At 36.9% G+C, this 19,153-nt stretch overlaps 2 protein-coding genes across 2 annotated transcripts in view; one reads left to right on the top strand and one right to left on the bottom strand.

Annotated features, from left to right (window-relative positions):
• LOC117415071 (paladin-like) overlaps positions 1-13,355 on the bottom strand; it is a 94,496-nt gene extending 81,141 nt beyond the window's left edge. The window contains exons 1-2 of the mRNA XM_059026396.1: positions 13,149-13,355; positions 11,759-11,816 (exon numbers count right to left, since the gene is read on the bottom strand). The gene's annotated coding sequence lies outside the window, so the exon portion shown is untranslated. The remainder of the gene's footprint in view (positions 1-11,758; positions 11,817-13,148) is intronic.
• A 1,524-nt stretch (positions 13,356-14,879) lies between these two features.
• Positions 14,880-19,035, top strand: LOC117415811 (nodal homolog). Its single transcript, XM_059027821.1, has 3 exons — positions 14,880-15,141; positions 16,591-17,450; positions 18,150-19,035. Exons 1-3 carry the CDS (start codon positions 14,880-14,882, stop codon positions 18,300-18,302), a joined length of 1,275 nt encoding a protein of 424 aa, XP_058883804.1. The 3' UTR covers positions 18,303-19,035.
• Positions 19,036-19,153: the final 118 nt, after the last annotated feature.

Raw genomic sequence — 19,153 nt, forward strand, 5'->3', positions numbered from 1 at the left:
GAAGGTCTTGTGGCTGCAGAACTGAACACAATCCTTTAGCACGTAGGTGCAGAGAAACGGGTAGTTAACGAATAGAACTACATACAAACCACCATTCTAACAAAGGCACCATAATTCTCAAACACCCTTGAGCTGTAACAGGGTTCAGCAGAACCAAGGCGGCGTTGATTTATTTGCACTGTCTGTGTACCAATCTTGTGGGCAGGTGATTATTTCTGCACATGTACATGTGAAAGGCAGGGGGTTATGGTGTTTCAAAAACGTGCAAACTCTGGCAGGAAATGTGCATGTTACTGTGTACTTTAAATATCCAATATGTGTTTTCAGGCTGAAACTGTAAGCCTTCTACTTCTGTGCTACAGCTGCTGACCCATTTCATTTATTGGTGTCCCGGTCTAAATATATTTGATAATGGTTGACTGTTTTTAATGACACCTTAAATAGGAAGATGAAATAACATGAAGAAGAACACACAAAACAATACATTACAACTTTTCCCAAACAAAATCTTTTCTCAACATCATCAGGAAACTAGCCTATATTTTGAGGGCAGATTAGAAAAGAAAATTCTACTAAGTTTGTAATGCAAATAACATTATTGATGGTTGTAAATTGACTGACACAGCCTCAAGGGTTTGTTAGCAAACGCTATGCTAATTTATTCTCTCTTCTTAGAGGAAAAGAATGGAGCATTGTAAGGGAGATAACATTCGCCAAACATCTTGTCATCTTTTTTGAGGACAGAGAGCTGAGCAGCACAGAATCTTGTATTCATCAGGGATATCTTTGAGAAGTATAACACAAGCAGAAAAAATATTGTTCCTTTTATTTGGTACTTTAATACTTTAAAACTTAGACAACCTCTAAAAAAACAACTGCACTCGCCAATCGACAATGAAAATCAATGTACATGACATGACAGACACATATGCAAATGGAAGGTTTTCTTTTAACCATTAGTTTTTCAGCTTTGGTCTTCTTAACTTAGGGAACAGTTTTCTCAATTGAGCCATTCTCCTGCCTGTGTTATATTAGTGACATTGAGAGGAAAGGTAGTTCCTCACACCAAGTTATCAGCGAGAACTGCCAGGCTCTCTACACAGCAAGGATAATTTATGTATTTTCAGGGTATTGGCGCAGCAAAAGAAAATCAGCCAAAAGCACCATTTCACTTTTAATTTGTAGTCCTCAACACTCTTAGGTGAAAATATAGAAAAAAAAGTCAATACCTGTGTAACGGGGGGAGAGCTGTGCTGACTCTTCTGGTGCGTTCATAGTGCTGCAGGAAGAGGGCAGCAGCCTTGCAATATCCGCCGGTCAGTCATGGCAGTGACACAGAGAGGTGGGAGAGAGGGTGTGTGGGCTTTCCCTCTCTCCGAGTGGCTGAGAGGCAGGCATTGGTGGGCTTGCTGGCCCTATAAATCACGTTCTGTTGTTCCCTCAGCTCTGCCCCTATAAGATGAAACAACGAGCCAGCGGGAGCTCTGCTCCAGGACCGAGCACGGCTGGTAAAAGAAAAAGAAAATGAAAAGAAACCCCAAACAGAAGAAACTAAAAAAAAATATTTGTATCGGGGAAACTTTGGGCAGACCCCATAAAGTACATAAAAAGCAGGCTGAGGGAGCCGAGAAGTGTAGGACGGGGACCCGGGCCGTGCGGGTAGCAACGGTCGGGGTAACGCTGCCGAGTGCAGCACCTTTGAAAATAAACAAATAAATAAAACTGGGCACCTGTGCGGTGTTTCAAGTACACCCTTCTGTCTCCCGTGTCAGTGAATACCCACACCCTTCCACAACCTGTCATACAGTAAGCGAAATAAGTCGCCAAAGTAAGGTAGAAATGTCCTCCTCCTTTTTCTCCCAAAGTTTTTTTTGTAGAATTTTGCAGACCCCAGGCACTTTTATCCATGTATATGTATATTACAGGACATCCAAGTTTATTGTAGACATGGAAATACACAAGGGAATGCATTTATTTTGACGTCTGTATCATTTAAACGATTTACTGATGTTTTAAAATTGACTAGTCACACCTATCGCACGCAAAAAAAAAAAAAGTTTCTACTAACTTGGCTTGTGTTTTTCAGGCACAACAAAAGTATGTGTTTTTTCAGGCACAACAAAAGTTTGTGTTTTTGTGTTTTTGATGAACTTGCATCAAAAACACAAGCCAAGTTAGTAGAAACAATTGGGGCAACCGTGGCCCTCATCGGTTTTACAGTTGTGCCTTTTTGCTTTGTGCTGGGCAAGGTTGTCCAAATGGTTTCTTGAAACTTGGCTTGTGTTTTTGATATCTCCACTTTAAATGTCTGGGCACTTTTGATAACTTGGCGTTTTTTCACATTTCCAATGTGTTTTTGTTTCAGATACTATTTACAGTTTTGATGATGTAAAACAAAATTAAACCAAATAAAATATTCATTATGTTATCTTACATCTCACAACCCTATATAGTTTATCAGCTGTGTAAATCATGGCTCTGTGTTGCAGAGAGGGGAATTATTATAAACAGACTGCTTTAGGGTGGAACTAAAAGCACTGCCCTAATTAATTGCAGACCTATAAAATGCTTGCAACAAATTAAGTCATTTTGAAAAACGATATTTCTACTCACAGTCAGCAATTCGTTATTCTGTAAAAAACTTAAGAGGGATCACTGACCTTTCTGTAAGCAAAAACTTCAGCTATGTATGTTCATGAGAAGAGCGAAAGAATCCATCATAACCACTGGTCTTGGCCCAGAATAATATTTTCATTTTATATTAGAAAGTTGGCTGGGCGAGCAGCTGAAGTAAGACTTGTACTGACTCTTAACTTAAACATGCATGCTTGCTAGTACATATCACAGGTCTTGCAGGTACACAATACCCAGCAATCTCTTTCAGTTTATGTTTCTTTTTAACAAGAGCACAAAACTCAACTTGTATTTGTTTTGAGCAGATTGGGCTAATCAATGGAACATCATGTTTACCTAGATACGGGCAGCTATATCCAGATAAACAATAGGAAAGTAAATTAGTTGAATTGAACACATATCTCCCATTGTCTATATACATTTTCCAGTTTACACATATTCTTTCTATTTATCATATTACAAGTATTAACATATCCATCCAGTAGAATTTCCTAATATAGTAGTGTACTTGGAACAATTTTCCAAGGACCCAGGGGATTTCAAGTTTTTCTGATTAGCTATAAGAAAGTCAGGCAAGGCGAGGTGTGTTAAATGTGATTCACAACTTTGTTTACTTCCCTTCACCCTGGCCGCACTCAGTCAGGCAGGGTCAGGTCTGTGAAAACAATGGAAAGTTACCGACCAGATATAAATACCTCTGCACAATTGAATAATGAACAGGTTTTAATAATGCTTAAAACAGCTAAAAATAAACAAATTGGGTAATTGTATGTAAAATAATGTGATATCTTGTAACAATTGTAAGTTGCCCTGGATAAGGGCGTCTGCTAAGAAATAAATAAATATAATCTTCCGTAAGCCATGTGTCAAGATGGAAGTGGAACCAAACACTCCCAGGATGTTACAGATTGGAACAACCGACAATTTCAATTCATGGGCACAGAAAGGAACCAGTAGTGCCAGACCATTTATATTGTCAAACTGCAAGAATACCCCAGAAAACCCAGAGTGAAATGAGCATCCAATAAGTGAAGGATTCTTCTGGAACATTTTTCTGCCTATGCTCATTATTCATTGTTGCACCTGAGTCTACTGGCATAGTCTATAGCTGGATCAGAAGACTCCACAGATAGAGCTTATCGAATCTGGTTCAGCCTGGAATACTGGGTCTCAAATGTTATATCAGATAAAAAAAGTTCAGTTTATTGCTATCTCTTTACATTTTAATAAACTAGACTTGTTCTGTAAGTGACAGCTAGACCAAAATTCAAGATGTGCTGTCATCAGTTTAACATTTCCAATCGCATGACTAATATCTGTAACTAACAGACATCTTGAACTGGCATCTGTCATGCATATCAAGACACTATTATGAAACACAATCCACTATCGTCAATACAGCACCTCTGAAAAGCAGGCTCCATTCTTACTGCAGGCAGTTTAACCATGGATATATGCAGTGTCTGAAAGACTTGTTCTCACATTTCTGTCCAATACATCCCTTCTGATTTCATTTGACAACTGTGATTGCCATATTAAGTATGTTATAACACCTTCTCCTTTCTTCTTAGAGAACTGGAAGGTGTGACTCACCCTTTCTTCTGACAGAATACGAATCAACTAAGTTCCCCAAAATGTACAGCAATATAGAGTTACCAGACTATTGTCTGTACTCATACACCAGAATGCCTGCCATACATTATAACACCTCCCTGTGCGAGGAAAGAGGAGAAGTCTAGGGAATGTCATTACATACACTTTTAGGATAATAGCAGTATACACTGATGCCAAGGTAAAAAGATTAGTATTTTAGTTGGTCTGGTGCTAGTTAATCAAATCTTGGACAAATGAAGACGGCAGTTCAATTATTAGTGCATTATATTTTGTTAAAATTGTTTGTGCTTAATGTAACTGCAAATTTGGTTGCTCTTTGTTTTTAAAGAAAATATCAGGATGTCAATAGTGGTATTGCTCTGAAACAGTAAAGTGTTGGGTAGGTTATGCACAAGTAAAGGAATTAAATGATATGAAATATACTTAAGCAACACCTACAGCAGTGGTGTGCAAACTTTTTATATGCCACCCCCGTTACTTAGCATACATTTTGTTCGTTTGAAAGGTAATAACTTGGGACTAATTACCTATCATTTATGTATTTATTTAACATTTTCTATCCTTTAAAAAGATATATTTTTTTACAGAACTGCCTCTAGTCATAGTCGCGGCCCCCCACTTTGCGCACCACTGACATACAGCATGCAGAGTGTATGAGAAGTCTACAGAGTGGATACAATCTGAGAGAGAGTGAAGCTATGTTACACTCCACAGGTCCTCTAGGTATAGCTATTTATCAATTGCTTGGGACTGTTTTTCTTTCTGTCGTGATTTTGACGACAGGCTGTGCTATGCTGTGGAATGGTGTAAAACAAGGGTGCTGCTGTTGTGATGTTTTTTCCCCACAGTCAACTTTTTGAGATACACTATCCATTGTGGCTATGGAGCGTGCATGATCAAAATAATAAAAAATATTAAAAAATAACATTGTGAACTGTTTTTGGAAATTCGTGTGTCAAAACTAGCAAGGTTTTGGCCTGACTGCTGTGCTGTGGCACAGCTTAATGAAACAGACAGTAGAAATGGCTAAACAATGCTCAGGATGTGTTTCCTGTGGGGAAAAAAAGGATATATTTACCTCAGCATCTGATTACTTCAGCCTTAAATAGGTAAAAATTGGGAAAAACTGTACTGCTTTCTGTGTAGGGTCTTTTGTCTGACCTTCTCCCTTAAGTTTAAGTCTATTTTTTTATGTTAAGGAGTAATTAAGAGAAATTAGAATTAAAGTGTGTAAAATCTTTGTGTTCAGTTCTCAAAGGAACACAGTACTTATTCACCAGAACCATCTTAAACCTTTTTCAAGACCTATGACAGGTACAAAAACATAGTAAAAAAATATGGTGCCGTATTTTATATGAATCTGTAAAGTTTCTATTTTAATCTTTCATGATGTACTTTGTACAGACACTATAAAGTATCTGTCTTGGGTTAAATACACTAGGACTATAGTACTTTATTTCAATTTTGCTTTAATTGAGCTGGACTGCTTTCTTTAACAACAGTACCTAAATTATCAAGTTACTGGCTTTCAGGAACATGTCCACGTAACAGATTTTCAATCGAATGCACACCTGAATATGATCTTAGAAAATATTAATCTCTGGGTAAACTCTCTGTCCTTTTATAACAGGCCTGATTTGGTTGCCAGGGGTTTCCAGGCAACAAAACCATCCCCATACACAGACACTTGGTCTGCTTTGATAAATGCACAGAGAGGTGTTTCAGGAAAATAATCTGGTGACAACTTGAGGTGACATTTACTTGAAAGTCTACCACATTTTTACATGCTTAATTTGGGTGCACGTGTGTGGTGTGAGGTTGGTGGCTGGCGGCCATCTTGGTGAAGGAAGCTGGAACCAAGACAGCCACCCTTGCAGCGCCACATGGCACTGTTTAATTATTTGATTGATTCACTGAGTGGAATCAATCAAGCCCCTGGTGACATGGTATAAAAGGAACAAAGGAGTGTTTGTTTGGAGAGAGTGTGTTGGATATAGTTCAGTGAAGATGTGTTGCCCAGCCTGAACAGGGAGAAAGAAAGTAAGAGAACACCGGGATAGCTGGAGCTTGGGTACTATATGTTTGTTTTGAAGAGTTTGTGGGATTTTTGATTAAACCTTTTGTTAGTTGATTTGATTTATTTTGTTATTAAAAGTGCACCAAGATGCTTTAAACTAAAGTTCTGTGTTTGGGGTTTGCTATTTCTGCCGCTGACCAGCCTTGACCGTCCGCCACTACGCCACAGGCCCTTATAAAAAAAATACTTCCATAACTTCTGATGGCAAAATAAGATACACATTCAAACCATTTGTTTTAAACACTTCCCCAGAACTCTCACTAACATTTGGGACTCCAGAGGTTAATAATTAATTATAGCCATATGTGGGGACAAAATTAGTTTAAACTGCAGTTATTTATTTAAAAAAAAAAAAAAAAAAACTTTTGTAAATATAGTTGGCATCATATCAATTCTGTGATGCATATTTGACATGTGCACAGATTTTACAGGTGTGGGTAAAGTCACACTTCATACAATAAAGCACTGAGTGTTTCCCATCAATTGGCCACTAGGTCACTAGATTAAATCACAGGGAGGATGTTGCATTCTCCTATGTAATGTTAAGATGATGGAACCTATTCAGCTGTTAATGCAACAACACTGTTGGCATCAGTTTCAGGGTCCTTAGTGGTGGTCCTAGAATCTTGTTGCCCTTCGTTCTGTGCCTCCAACTGACACGTTTAATTGCTTTGCTGTGAATGGTTTGTACACAGCAGCATTGTAAAGAGGCCTACCGACTATCTTCAGGCTTGATCTCTTGTCTTGCATGAAAAGGGAGAACAGTTGCCATAGTAATCACTAATAACTGCTTTTAGAGCTGCTCTATACCAGCATTATAAAGATTTCTGTTAAAACTCACAGAAAGTGCTGGAGAACACCCAGTCAGTTCATCACCATTTTAGCTGCTTCTGTTGTTTCCTGCTTGAAAACCTGGATTAAAAGGGGATAGATTGTACCATATAAATTTCCATTTATTTAATGCATTACCTGTTTAATATCATAGTCGCTAGTTTGTTTCTGCTTTATTATTTTCCATGCTTACTATTCCAGCAAAAAAACTATTTCTAAACATAAAACAGATAGTCATATAGAGCATACATAATAGTATATAAAATGTTATAATTTCAATATTAGGAAACTGTGTATTATATAAAGTAAACTTCAATTGAGGATTTTTGCTTTTTGGACTGTGTTTTAATTCTTTAATGAATAGGATAAAGCAAAGGCAGAATACTGCATACATGAGACAAACAGGTACTGTTTGTTTATTTTGTGAATATGACACATATGAAACATGTGATTCAGGATTAGTGTTGGTTTTTTGGTGTTGAAACCCATCTTTATTGGAAAATGTACCCAGGACAATGAAGTTTCCTAATTAGAGCCTAAAACCAATTTTGTTGGTTAAAAAAAAAAAAAGGTTTTGTTCACTCACCACAACCTAATCAATGTCAAAGGACTTTAGTATTACATTTTTCATAGACCGAATTTGTATTTCCTCCACCACAATCTTTACTTTCCAAATAATTTTATTTCATATAGCTTATGATTAACAAACACGTGGTGATGTGTGCATTCACACTGGATTTGCATAATTTTAATTCCATTGTATTCAATAGTTAAAATGCCACTGAAAGCAAAGCTGTTCTCCACTTTGCAGAAATCTTGCAAGCAACCTGCTGCGTCTGGTCTAAACAGCAAACCACAACAACTGTTTCAAAAGGTAACATGCAAGAAGGCAGAAGTCTGCAACCTTAAATACTTCCTTATGCACTGATTAGTACATTAAAAAATCTCAATCCTAATACCTGCTAGACAGGAAGTTAACTTATTATTGATGCAGAATAAATGAGCTTCACTTGAGTCAAGGTGAAAAAAAGTCTAGAAAAGTACTGCAAAATGATAGGGTGCTTGTGAGAAAGCTGTTGTGATAATGAAGTAACGACACATGCCTTTAAGAGAGCAATTAATGGAAACACAGGAGGGATCTTCACTGTCACAAACAGCTGGCAAAGGCTCAAGGCCCTACATAATTTCTTGACATATGCTGTCAGTAATGATACATTTGTTAACGCTACCAGCGGTTAGTTGGGCCAAACCTTTCTGCCACTTGTACTCAAAAAACAAATTGTTATAGCTTATTCAACTGCAGTGCGATTTATCAGTGAGGGATACTATGCTAAATGTCTGATAACATGTAGAGTTGCACTTTGCAAGCCCTCTAGCTTGGATGATTCATAACAGGGACACTCCCTGCAACTCTGTCCCACAGGAGTGACAAAGTTGTCTTCTTTTATTGTACTATAACTATGATGTAAATTCAGAGCCGGATTTAAGGGGGGGGGGGGCATCCGGGACATTTGTCCAGGGCCCTAGGCTGCCGAGGGGGCCCACAGCCCAGGTTAAAATAAATTTACTCAGCACTGAATCTATCTGGAATGTTCTGGAAAATAGGTAAATTTCAAAATATCATATTTTGTCTTGTTGAGCCAGCGATACAGTCGTGTTCCTAACAATAACATTCCCTACCTTGGCCTTGACAATATAGAACTTCTTCTTGTCCAAATGCCAGACAATAGGGTTGTTTACCCATCATGAGATGAAGTGCTTATAACTATCGGTACTTTTATATGCCTTCATCTGGGAAGCTGTGTAGGGAGAGTGGTTCTCAACTAAACAGATCTAGATATCTCCGAAGTCAAGGTCGGGGAGTTCATGGCTCTACAAGTGCTGTAAAAAGCACAGGCGGTGCACAATAGGGATCACAAACTCCTAGAATCTGGCACTTATCTCTATATGTTTTCAGTTCCTGACACTGGAGGTGAGAAGTGTGTTCTGTGGCAAATAACTCACACTGTAGTGTGGAAGATACCAAATTTGCATTAGCTGCCACTGCTGTTTTGACCACCAGTATGGCGCTGGGGTCATGTGGGTGAAAACCCTCAATTGGACAGCAAATGTTATGGAAAGACACAATTGGTCTACATACTATCCTCGGCTGGATCCTTCAAACAAGACTCAAAACCAACCAATCAAGCAGTGAATCCTATTCCTGTCACTCCTGCACCAGCCAATCCACTCCCTGTCAGCTCAAATGACGCTCCAATAACAAGCAGTCAATAACAAGCAAGGATTATAAATAGGGGTTTAAAAACCTAACAAATTAATACAAAATAGAAATCTATTTATTAAAACTCATTGTTTTTCTCTGTATATGTATGTCATCCTTGCTTTTTATTTAAAAAATGTTCTGGACTATTTTCTTAGAACGTCTTTACTCAGCGGAAAGGTACCCGACGAATCAGTACAAGTTCAAAGTAAATCTAGGTTTTAAGGTGTTTTTTAAAAGAAAACAATTGTTTTCTAATAGTGATAGTGCACTCTCGATGATGGCTCTACCACGTGATAGTTGACCTTGACTTTCATTAGCACCCTCGCCTTCGGCTCGGGACGCATAACTCTCATTGCGGTCAACTATCACACAGTAGAGCCATCATCGACGGGCACTATCACTTAAGCCTATTCATTTATAATGTTACATTCATCCTCCACAAGGAGGAATTTTAAGAACTGAAAGTGGGAAATTAGACAATAACAAAGATAAAACTTCTCACTGAAATGTTTGCAAAAATGCAGTAAGTTTATTTATTTTTTTATTACTTTTATGTTTTTAAAATTAAACAAAATGTTTTAAAAATGTAACAAAAAAGAATCTTGGCCATAATTTAAGACATATACCAGATTCATAATATGGTAAAATTAATCTACTGAAGGATCCTTCCGGTTGTTTTTGTGACAGCATTTTCAGAAGAATTCGAAAGAAGCATTAGGACTATTTGAATAACTCCCTTCCTTAGTAGAAATTGTGCTATGTCAGGTAAACAACCCCCCCCCCCCCACTACCCCCACCCCCATCCCCACCCCCCAACACACACACCCCCCCACCCCCACCCCCCAACACACACACCCCCACCCCACAACCACTTACACAGCACAGACTTTTTTTTATTGAATGCAACATTAAATCATAATAATACATCAAAATACAACATGCAAAGGAAAAATGTGAAATGTCTACTACACAATATGAGAGCAGGTACAAGTTCCTTCCTTATGAAAAATTAGACGGACCATGTTTGTCACACAGACTAGTGTGTTTCCACACGGAGGTAATACAGCTTATACAACGCTTCATTGGGCATGCGCCGGTGTATCTGACAGTACACGCGGAAGTCAAGTTTTTTGGCTTAGAAGAGATGCTCCAGATGAATGATTTTGGACACTGGCAGTGCGGCATTATGCAAATGTTTGAATGCATACGGATTATTATACAATGACCAAATACATTTGGAACAGCAAGGTGGGATAGTTTATGTTTTATTTTTCATGTAGTGCTGATGTACCCTTTAAGGAATATCAGAATTATCCATCATAATTAAGTTAAACAGAAAAATGTTTCATTCGATACACCCTCTGTCTACATCTGATAAGTTGCTTGGGAGTTTCCAAATGTTTAAGAGCGCAGCTGGAAAGATTGGGCTTCTGTATATCCAGCTCGCTTCAGATACTAACCCAAGGCAAAATGACAATGACAAACACTAAAAAATTCCAACCTCCTGGGTGGGGCATTTCACCTCCTTATAAAAACAGTTACTATTTTTCTGAAACTGCATTGCATTTCCATTATAACTACACACAATATACTTGTTATTGTTTAGTTTTTACTAAATATAATTCCACATTTGTATTTGTGATGTATACTGTTATATGTGAGTATATTATTGTGTACCGATTGAAAGCTAGACTTAACTTATTCTTCTGCATTGTTCTACTTCAAAATATATGATTTAGTCCCCTAAGCCCATATGTTAATAAGAAGTAATTACATATGTTTAACACCTTGGTTATTCACCTTTGGAAGTTATTATTATCTGCTTCAAATGAAGGAGTAGTACATACTGTTGTGTGAATGGGCTATCCCGACATAACAGATTCATGATATGCAAATAACCCCACCATATAGTCTGTAGTACTTAAAAACTGCATCTCCCTGTTGCAAGTCAGTAACGATGGACAAGACAGTCTTTGATAGAGGTCTAATAGCTGCTGCTTTTTTTATTTTTCATTAAGATGATAAGTGTGGAGTAGAGCTTAGGGCTCTGGACTCTTAACCGGAGAGTCGTGGGTTCAATCCCTGGTGCGGGACACTGCTGCTGTACCCTTGAGCAAGATACCTTATCTAGATTGCTCCAGTAAAAACCCAACTGTAACAAATGGGTAATTGTATGTAAAAATAATGTGATATCTTGTAATAATTGTAAGTCGCCCTGGATAAGGGCGTCTGCTAAGAAATAAATAATAATAATAGATGCAGATTAACCTAAATGTGTTAAGTTTTGATGGTGATGAAGAGGTTCCATTAATCAACCAAGTTTTGTGAAACAAACTTACCAATTTTATGCCAATTATCAGTTGAATTTGCGATCATCAGGATGCCATGCTCCAATCCCTTTACATTGATTAACAAAAGCAAGGAAAATTATTATTATTATTATTATTATTATTATTATTATTATTATTATTATTATTATTATTATTAGGTCTTGCAACACTTAATTTTACATTGTCAAAAAAATAATGTATAAACTTGAACATTTGTAAACTAAAAAATATGAACTCTGTTAATAAGGTCAAGTCAAGTCGACCAATGGTTACTGCTTGACCCCGTAAGTCAATGACTTGAGTGAATTTATCACTTTTGTTGGAAAGCAGTTAAAACAAGCTTCAAAATGATTACTTTCAGTCCATTCCAGTCTCGGACCTTGTTCCCTACATGTCCTTAATTATTTAACTGGACGCCTAGGTTCAATTAAAACATTGAAGTTGTTTGGAACAAAGACACTGTAATAAGGGCATGACTGGCAGAAAACCCTGAACTGGAATAGACTGGAAACAAGAAGAGCGACACACGTAGATCTCTGATATAGGTCATCTCCTAGATGGGCAAAAATCAATTCAAAGCGGGTGTTTGTTTCAAACTTCAAAAACATTCCATCGTGTGGCGAATGAGTTGTAGGGATATTATTTTGCATGCACACAACTCCTACCCTGGAACCTTTCTCTTCATGACATATAATTTATTCATCAAAAAAAAGGCCTAAAACACTTTTCCAGAATGTGTTTTATATATTGTTAGGGGTATTGGAATAACCCAACACCATAACAATATCAATATGGTTTTTCTTTCAGTTACATAAACTATTCACCTACTGCATTTTAATATCATTAAAATATACTTATTTTAATGATATTAAGATTGAAATCTAAAGAACATATAACTGCCCTCCTTTACAGACACTCCTGAAGCCACCTGATTGGAAAATCTGTAGGGTGCAGCAGTAAATAAATGTTGTGCCATAAACGTCACACTGTTTTGACATTAGGGACCTGCCTATCATTTAAACAAAATAAGACACGGTTTACGCTGTGTAATATTTAAAAGTATGAAGGCTGTAGCATTGATTAAACAACGTGTACCACTTATGCTTCCTAATGCCGCACCAGTCTGGAAAATGCATTGATTACACTGCCAGATACCAGTTTCGAAAACACTTTTTCGTAGAAACAAGGCACTGCACCTTTAACAACTTAAACAGAACCGCCAAGTATTGTAGTCTCCTGTAAAACATTACAATTATTCACTTGATGCATTTTCTAGTCGGTGTTTAAATCATAAACATAACAAAGTACTCATTAACTTATATACAGATCAATGTTTATCATTAGTAAACAATTGAAGGCAGGCAAAACGTTTTAAGTGAATTCCTTTAACTTTACTCACCAATGAGCTGCCAGCAATTCCTTTCCACTTCGAAAACTCCAAGACTTTTGTGTGCACCGTGTATCGTTGCTCTACCTGAGTGTTAGAACACACACCGAATCTAGAAGTTTCATAAAACCATGTTGACTGGCAATCTGCAAGTATATAAATTGTGTTTCCCCGTTAGCTATGTTTAGTTTTGGGATCACGCAAAAACACATTCATTCAGACTGTGGCCACAAAAGTCGCACAAACGAGCATGCGTACACTGAATATATATATCCTGCCACATAAATTGGATTTATTTGTGTTTTGCATAAACATGTCTTTTCTATGCATTGATATAACAATATTTATAGAAATTGTATCTATATTTACTGCATTCGAGATTAAATTCTGCCCAAATATTTTGACAATATTCATGTGATTTTGGCATAAAGAAGCGAAAACAAAACGTTATAAAATCAAATGATAGGCCTATCTATATATTTTAACTGGCGCATAATTGTTATTTTATTTGTGCAAACTGTACATTAATTGTGGTATGGTCACTCTCATTCAAGCAACTAAAGTTAATAGTTACAATAACAGTTCATTTGGAGCTAAAAAAAAAAAAAAAAAAAAAAAAAAAAAAAAAAAAAAAAGTTCATTTGGAGCTGAAAACTTTAATGTCACACCAAAAAATACTTTTGGATACTCAGTGTGACTCGTAGCATGCTATGACAAATATTAATGCAACTCTTCGTATATATCTAATGATATTCAAATGTAATTTGTGTTATAATAAAAACGGAAATAATGAGTTCAGATTGCATTCTCCCAAATCTATAGTTTGCTGCCGCCCACAGGAATCAACGAAAATAAACTTTGTGCTGTCAACTGATTGAACGCGGCTCTTTAGATCCATTTCTAGGTTGTGGGTTTGACCCTGAATTCAATAGCGAGCAGGACTGTGGAATTGTGTGCATAAAAAAAAAGCTTAATTATATGACACTAATACATCATTATTATTATTATTATAAACACAACCAGACAGCCACATAAGTGCTTGTTCTTTTATATTATCATGTAAGCTTTATTTACTTGCGCATCACGAACTGTCTCTAGTCGATTGTTAAAATGTAATCGTGTTGTACTCAGTTAGGTTGTGCGTTGTGTATATTTTATGACATAGATTTTTAAAAGAAAAGAAACAACCTTAGATGTATTTAGTAAAACAACGATATATTTAAACAACACGCTCAATAAACAAATATCTAATCAATATTGAAAAATCTGTATACATGGCTGTGGAACCAATTGAGAGTAAGATTTGTCGTCCCGTGCCCCCCCAAACCCCCCACCCCCCCCAAAAAAAAAAAAATATTCTCAATTGTACATGAACAATAAAAGGCGAAATCGTGGGTTTTTCTACAACTCATTAAAACAAAAGCTTTGAGAACTACGAGAAATATCGCAGCATTTAGAGCAAATAATTTATGTAACGAATGAGGAGGGGGTGTTGAGTTGAAGGTTGTAACTTGTAGTGTATAACAAACAGAAGCTTTGTTAAATCGAGGTGAGCAATGAAATGAGCTTCATTACCAACATAATGGCCTTTGACATGTCAGAGACCATACAGAACGCATGTCATGTTTCTTTAATGCCCAAGCGTGCTTGTTAATTATGCATCAAGCGGTGTGTATATAAAAGCCAACCTGACCTACCCGATGCAATACTAAACTGTCACTGATCCGCCACAGCTGGTCCAGCATGAATCTACTCAGAATTTTAAGTGTTCTTATACATTCGTCTCTGCTTTTGACACAAGAGACCAACAAGGCTGGATATGGCTCTTTGGATTCAGTACCAGGGATCTCTGCACCCAAGCGTTCTTCTGGATATCACTTTCCTCCTTACATGATGCATCTTTATAGAAGTTTGAAGTCTGCAAATCGGTCTGGAGCTTCGAAAGGCGATGAGCAAAAAGCAGTGGTGAAAGAGCCCGACACTGTCAGAAGTGTAATTGCAAAAAGTAAGGAGCTATATATATATATATATATATATATATATATATATATATATATATATATATATTCATTTTCCTTTCCATTTTGTACCTTGCTAACAACCTGTTAATAAATAGTAGAGTTTGGCTATAGTATAGATTATACAATGCTGGTTAGTACTTTGGTGTTTAACTATGATGATGATGATGATGATGATGATGATGATGATGATGATGATGATTATTATTATTATTATTATTATTATTATTATTATTATTATTAAGCTTACTTCTGCACTTATTGTAGGCCTCTATGTTACAAACATCACGAACTTGTCATTCTTAAATAATGCACCAGCATAATTTTTTTTTTTTTTTTTTAATCAGTGCGTGTCATGTCAGTCGCATTTAGCTTTAAAGTTGTTTTAACACCCATCGGTTCTGTCCATCTTTATTGTTCAGATTGCCTCTCTGATGTTTTAGTAACCCTGTATGGTTGTCAAATCTCTGTCCCAGACATCTCAGAAAACGTTCAATACACATCCAGCTCCCTGGATGAATAAGCATCACCAGGGATCAGTGTGTGAGAGCCTCTTTTTACTCTAATTCTCAAGGCAGACTGCGTTTCCTTAACTAGGTGATGTGGATTGAGGCTCTTGCCAGACAGTACTATACAAATCAATTGAAACCCAAATCAACATCTTGCCACAGTTATTTTCACACTAGCCTTGATTAGATTATCTAGCCCATCTAGTTCCTTAACCTGCCATTACATAAGTGTCCCGTTTCCTCCATAGCCATTAGGGCAGTATGTAACAAGACCAAGCACATAAAAACAACAGCCAGGGGCTTTGAAAAATACTTTTTTGTCCTATTTGCTAGGATGGAGTTCGTATTTATTTCGTTTATATTTCAAATAGAAATATGATTACGTTTCATATAATCATATTTCTATATGATCCTACGTCTAACGTTTTTTTCGGTTAATTCATAACTTGATACAAAAGTTAATATGAAGAATGTATTCAACAATCTGTCAAACACTTTTTGTATTAAATAATATTATGGATTTCCCTTTTACTGATTTCTTAGCATTGTGTTTAGTCTTAAAATTTTGAGTTTTTATTTTTTAATTTTATTTTTTATTTTTTTATTATTATTATAAAAACATATACGGTATTTCACAGGATCACAGATTGTGTTGTTGATGTGTTTCACATTTCAGTTTTAGTTGTCGGCGTCCTTAACAAAAGACTAAACAATTAGTTAAATGAGGGATAGATAGTTAAGCGATCCTATTGATCAATGCAGTATGCTATTCTGTAAATTAGCGCTTTCATGGCATTACAAGGCTTTATAATTCATTACAGTCCTCAATCGCTAATTAAAAGAAATGTTTCACCTTCTTTGCACAAATTATTAGACTCACGACAGAAGTTAACAACGCAGCACACCTTGCCACAATGTGTGATAAATAAGATAGTCTTGAAGATGATACGATGATATACATGTTCATATTGATTAAATATTCAATAGTTATAACGTTTTTGTTTTTTTTTAAAGCTTTTGGACAAATTGGAAGTCAATGGGTCGCCACGTTTGATTTTTCTTCACTGCTCACAGACGAAGAACTTCAGATGGCTGAGCTAAGAATCAGGCTACCCACATTTCCGACTCGCACCGATTCCTCAGTGGAAATCCGCCACACACATGAATATCCCTGTAAGAATGGAATTTGCCGCTATCAGCAGCACATTGGTTTATTCTCTACATCATCGGTGGTGAACTCATCCACCAACTGGAAAGTCTACAATGTAACGGAATTATTAACTGGATGGTTTAACACAAACATGTATTCCAACAAGTTAAGAATCAAGACAACAAAGAAAGTCAAACCAGTCAAGGGGAACCCACGGGGCCACAGAATCACCCTGTCTTCCATGGAAAGCCCACAAGATCAGCATGCTGTCAACGATAGGGTCTTACTGGTTGTCTATTCCCACTTGAAAGCAGAAAGGGGACCCCCGGCCAGCCTGCTCCGTACAGCTGAACAGTCCAAATTTGTGGTTGGTGACAGAAAGGGTGAAGATAAACAGCAAAAAAGACAAAAACGCAACAGAAAACAGAGAAACTGGCCTATAAACCCCCCACCAGAACACGGGGCGGTCAGTAGAAAACCCCTTTGTCGTAGAGTGGATTTTCACATAGATTTTAATCAAATTGGCTGGGGCTCATGGATTGTCTTCCCCAAGAGATACAATGCATACGGCTGCGAAGGTGAGTGCCCTACTCCTGTCGGAGAGGATTTCAAGCCCACGAATCATGCGTACATGCAGGTAGGGTCGGTTTTATTTTTTTTTAACGGCATTATTATTTTGTGGTTCTGCACTCATGATCAAACAGCCACAGACTATTCATTAAACTTTTCAAGGTAGGTAAACAAGTCAACAACATTAGAATTTTAAACTTTGTTTTCATAATCAAAATAATTATAGGGTAACAGTGTAATAAATGCAGAGTAATATAATTTGTAACCTACCTAATAAACAACTTCGTTTCAAGGAGGCACAGTAAAAGTATTGTCAATTGAGTGTTTTTTTTTTCCATTTATATCCAGTTAACATTCTTTTATCTTATTAGCCTATATGAAAATGTGTCTTATAATAGGTACTGACCTTCCTAAAGAGAATGGCAACATTAAAAAAAACAACAACAACAACAAAATCAGTGCATGCTGGTTGGCTAAAAATTCCAAGTGATTCTGTATCTAGTTATCCTGGTTTCTCTTATGGAACAGTCCATTGTATAATCACAGTCAGACACTTCAAGGTGAGTTGTATTGCAGAATTGCAGCACAGTAGGTGGTTGTCTCCTGCCTAACAACACACACACAAACTGCTTTGTAAAAGTGACTTGGTGTATCTACTGGTAGCTAGAATACTCAGAGCTCCTCCGGTATAGGTGACATGATACCAGTATATTTTTTATAATATTGTGACTAACCAATAGTAAATTGATTGTTTTCTCTTCCTTAGAGTCTGCTGAAGCATTACCACCCTGACCGGGTTCCCTCTCCATGCTGTGTTGCGACCAAAATGAGCTCACTGAGCATGCTCTATCATGAGAACGGGGAGGTGGTGCTCCGCCATCACGAGGAAATGACTGTCGAAGAATGTGGCTGCCACTGAAGAACCGACAGCAAAGATATGAATTGATGTCTACCTGAAATTACAGCAGAAGGAGCACTACTTTCTACAAGCTGAGGCAATGGAAACTTCCAAACAGCTAGAGCTGGTTAATGCCTGAAGGAGCTTGAGGAAAGTGAATGAAAGATTAGCAAAACACCTGCATGCATCGCAAAGAAAATGAAAACACTGGAAATACTGTAACCTTATTATAGTACCACATTGCTTATGCATGGTTCTCAGTACAAATCGACACACTTAACTTTACTGTTTGGTGCCATGAAGATACCACTGGTGTGTTTCAAGGTTTATAGAACTTTTATATTTATTGAATGGCTGGGTGATATAATGCAGAGGAGGCCAAACGGAAATTATAATGGTTTTGCATTTAAGCATTAGTTTGATTAGCTATCAAAGTAGTGCACAAACAAGATCTGGGGGAGAGGGGGTGGTTATGTCACCCATGCGAAGAATGGTCTGTAAAAAATGTGCTAAGCATTGAAGTTAGATAATAAGATTGTAGTTTTAAATGGTTGTCTTTACAAATAAAACACCATTGACTTGTCTTTATACTGACACTGAATGGATCGAAAGACCAATTAAGCACTCTGATACGTCAGATGTAGACTGCAGCCAGTGATGTAAAAAAGGCTATTTTAAGCTTTTATATAATTGTAAATATTGTATTAATTAAAAGTTATATACTTAGATGAGCTATTATTTTACTATTCTGCCACACGAGAAAATAAATTCACATATAAATTGCACTGTGTTGTCCTTAAATTAACAAAGAAAAGGATAAAATAATGTACCAGTCCAGTCCAGTCAACAACATAATCTTATACTCAATGGTA

This window comes from Acipenser ruthenus, chromosome 7 (assembly GCF_902713425.1).
Source record: "Acipenser ruthenus chromosome 7, fAciRut3.2 maternal haplotype, whole genome shotgun sequence".
Lineage (NCBI taxonomy): Eukaryota > Metazoa > Chordata > Actinopteri > Acipenseriformes > Acipenseridae > Acipenser > Acipenser ruthenus.

Coding starts and splice junctions, on each gene's coding strand:
- LOC117415811 (XM_059027821.1), top strand. CDS start 14,880: ATGAATCTACTCAGAATTTTAAGTGTTCTTATACATTCGTCTCTGCTT. Junction 15,142..16,590: donor CAGAAGTGTAATTGCAAAAA/GTAAGGAGCTAT, acceptor TGTGTGATAAAT/AAGATAGTCTTGAAGATGAT. Junction 17,451..18,149: donor CGAATCATGCGTACATGCAG/GTAGGGTCGGTT, acceptor TCTCTTCCTTAG/AGTCTGCTGAAGCATTACCA.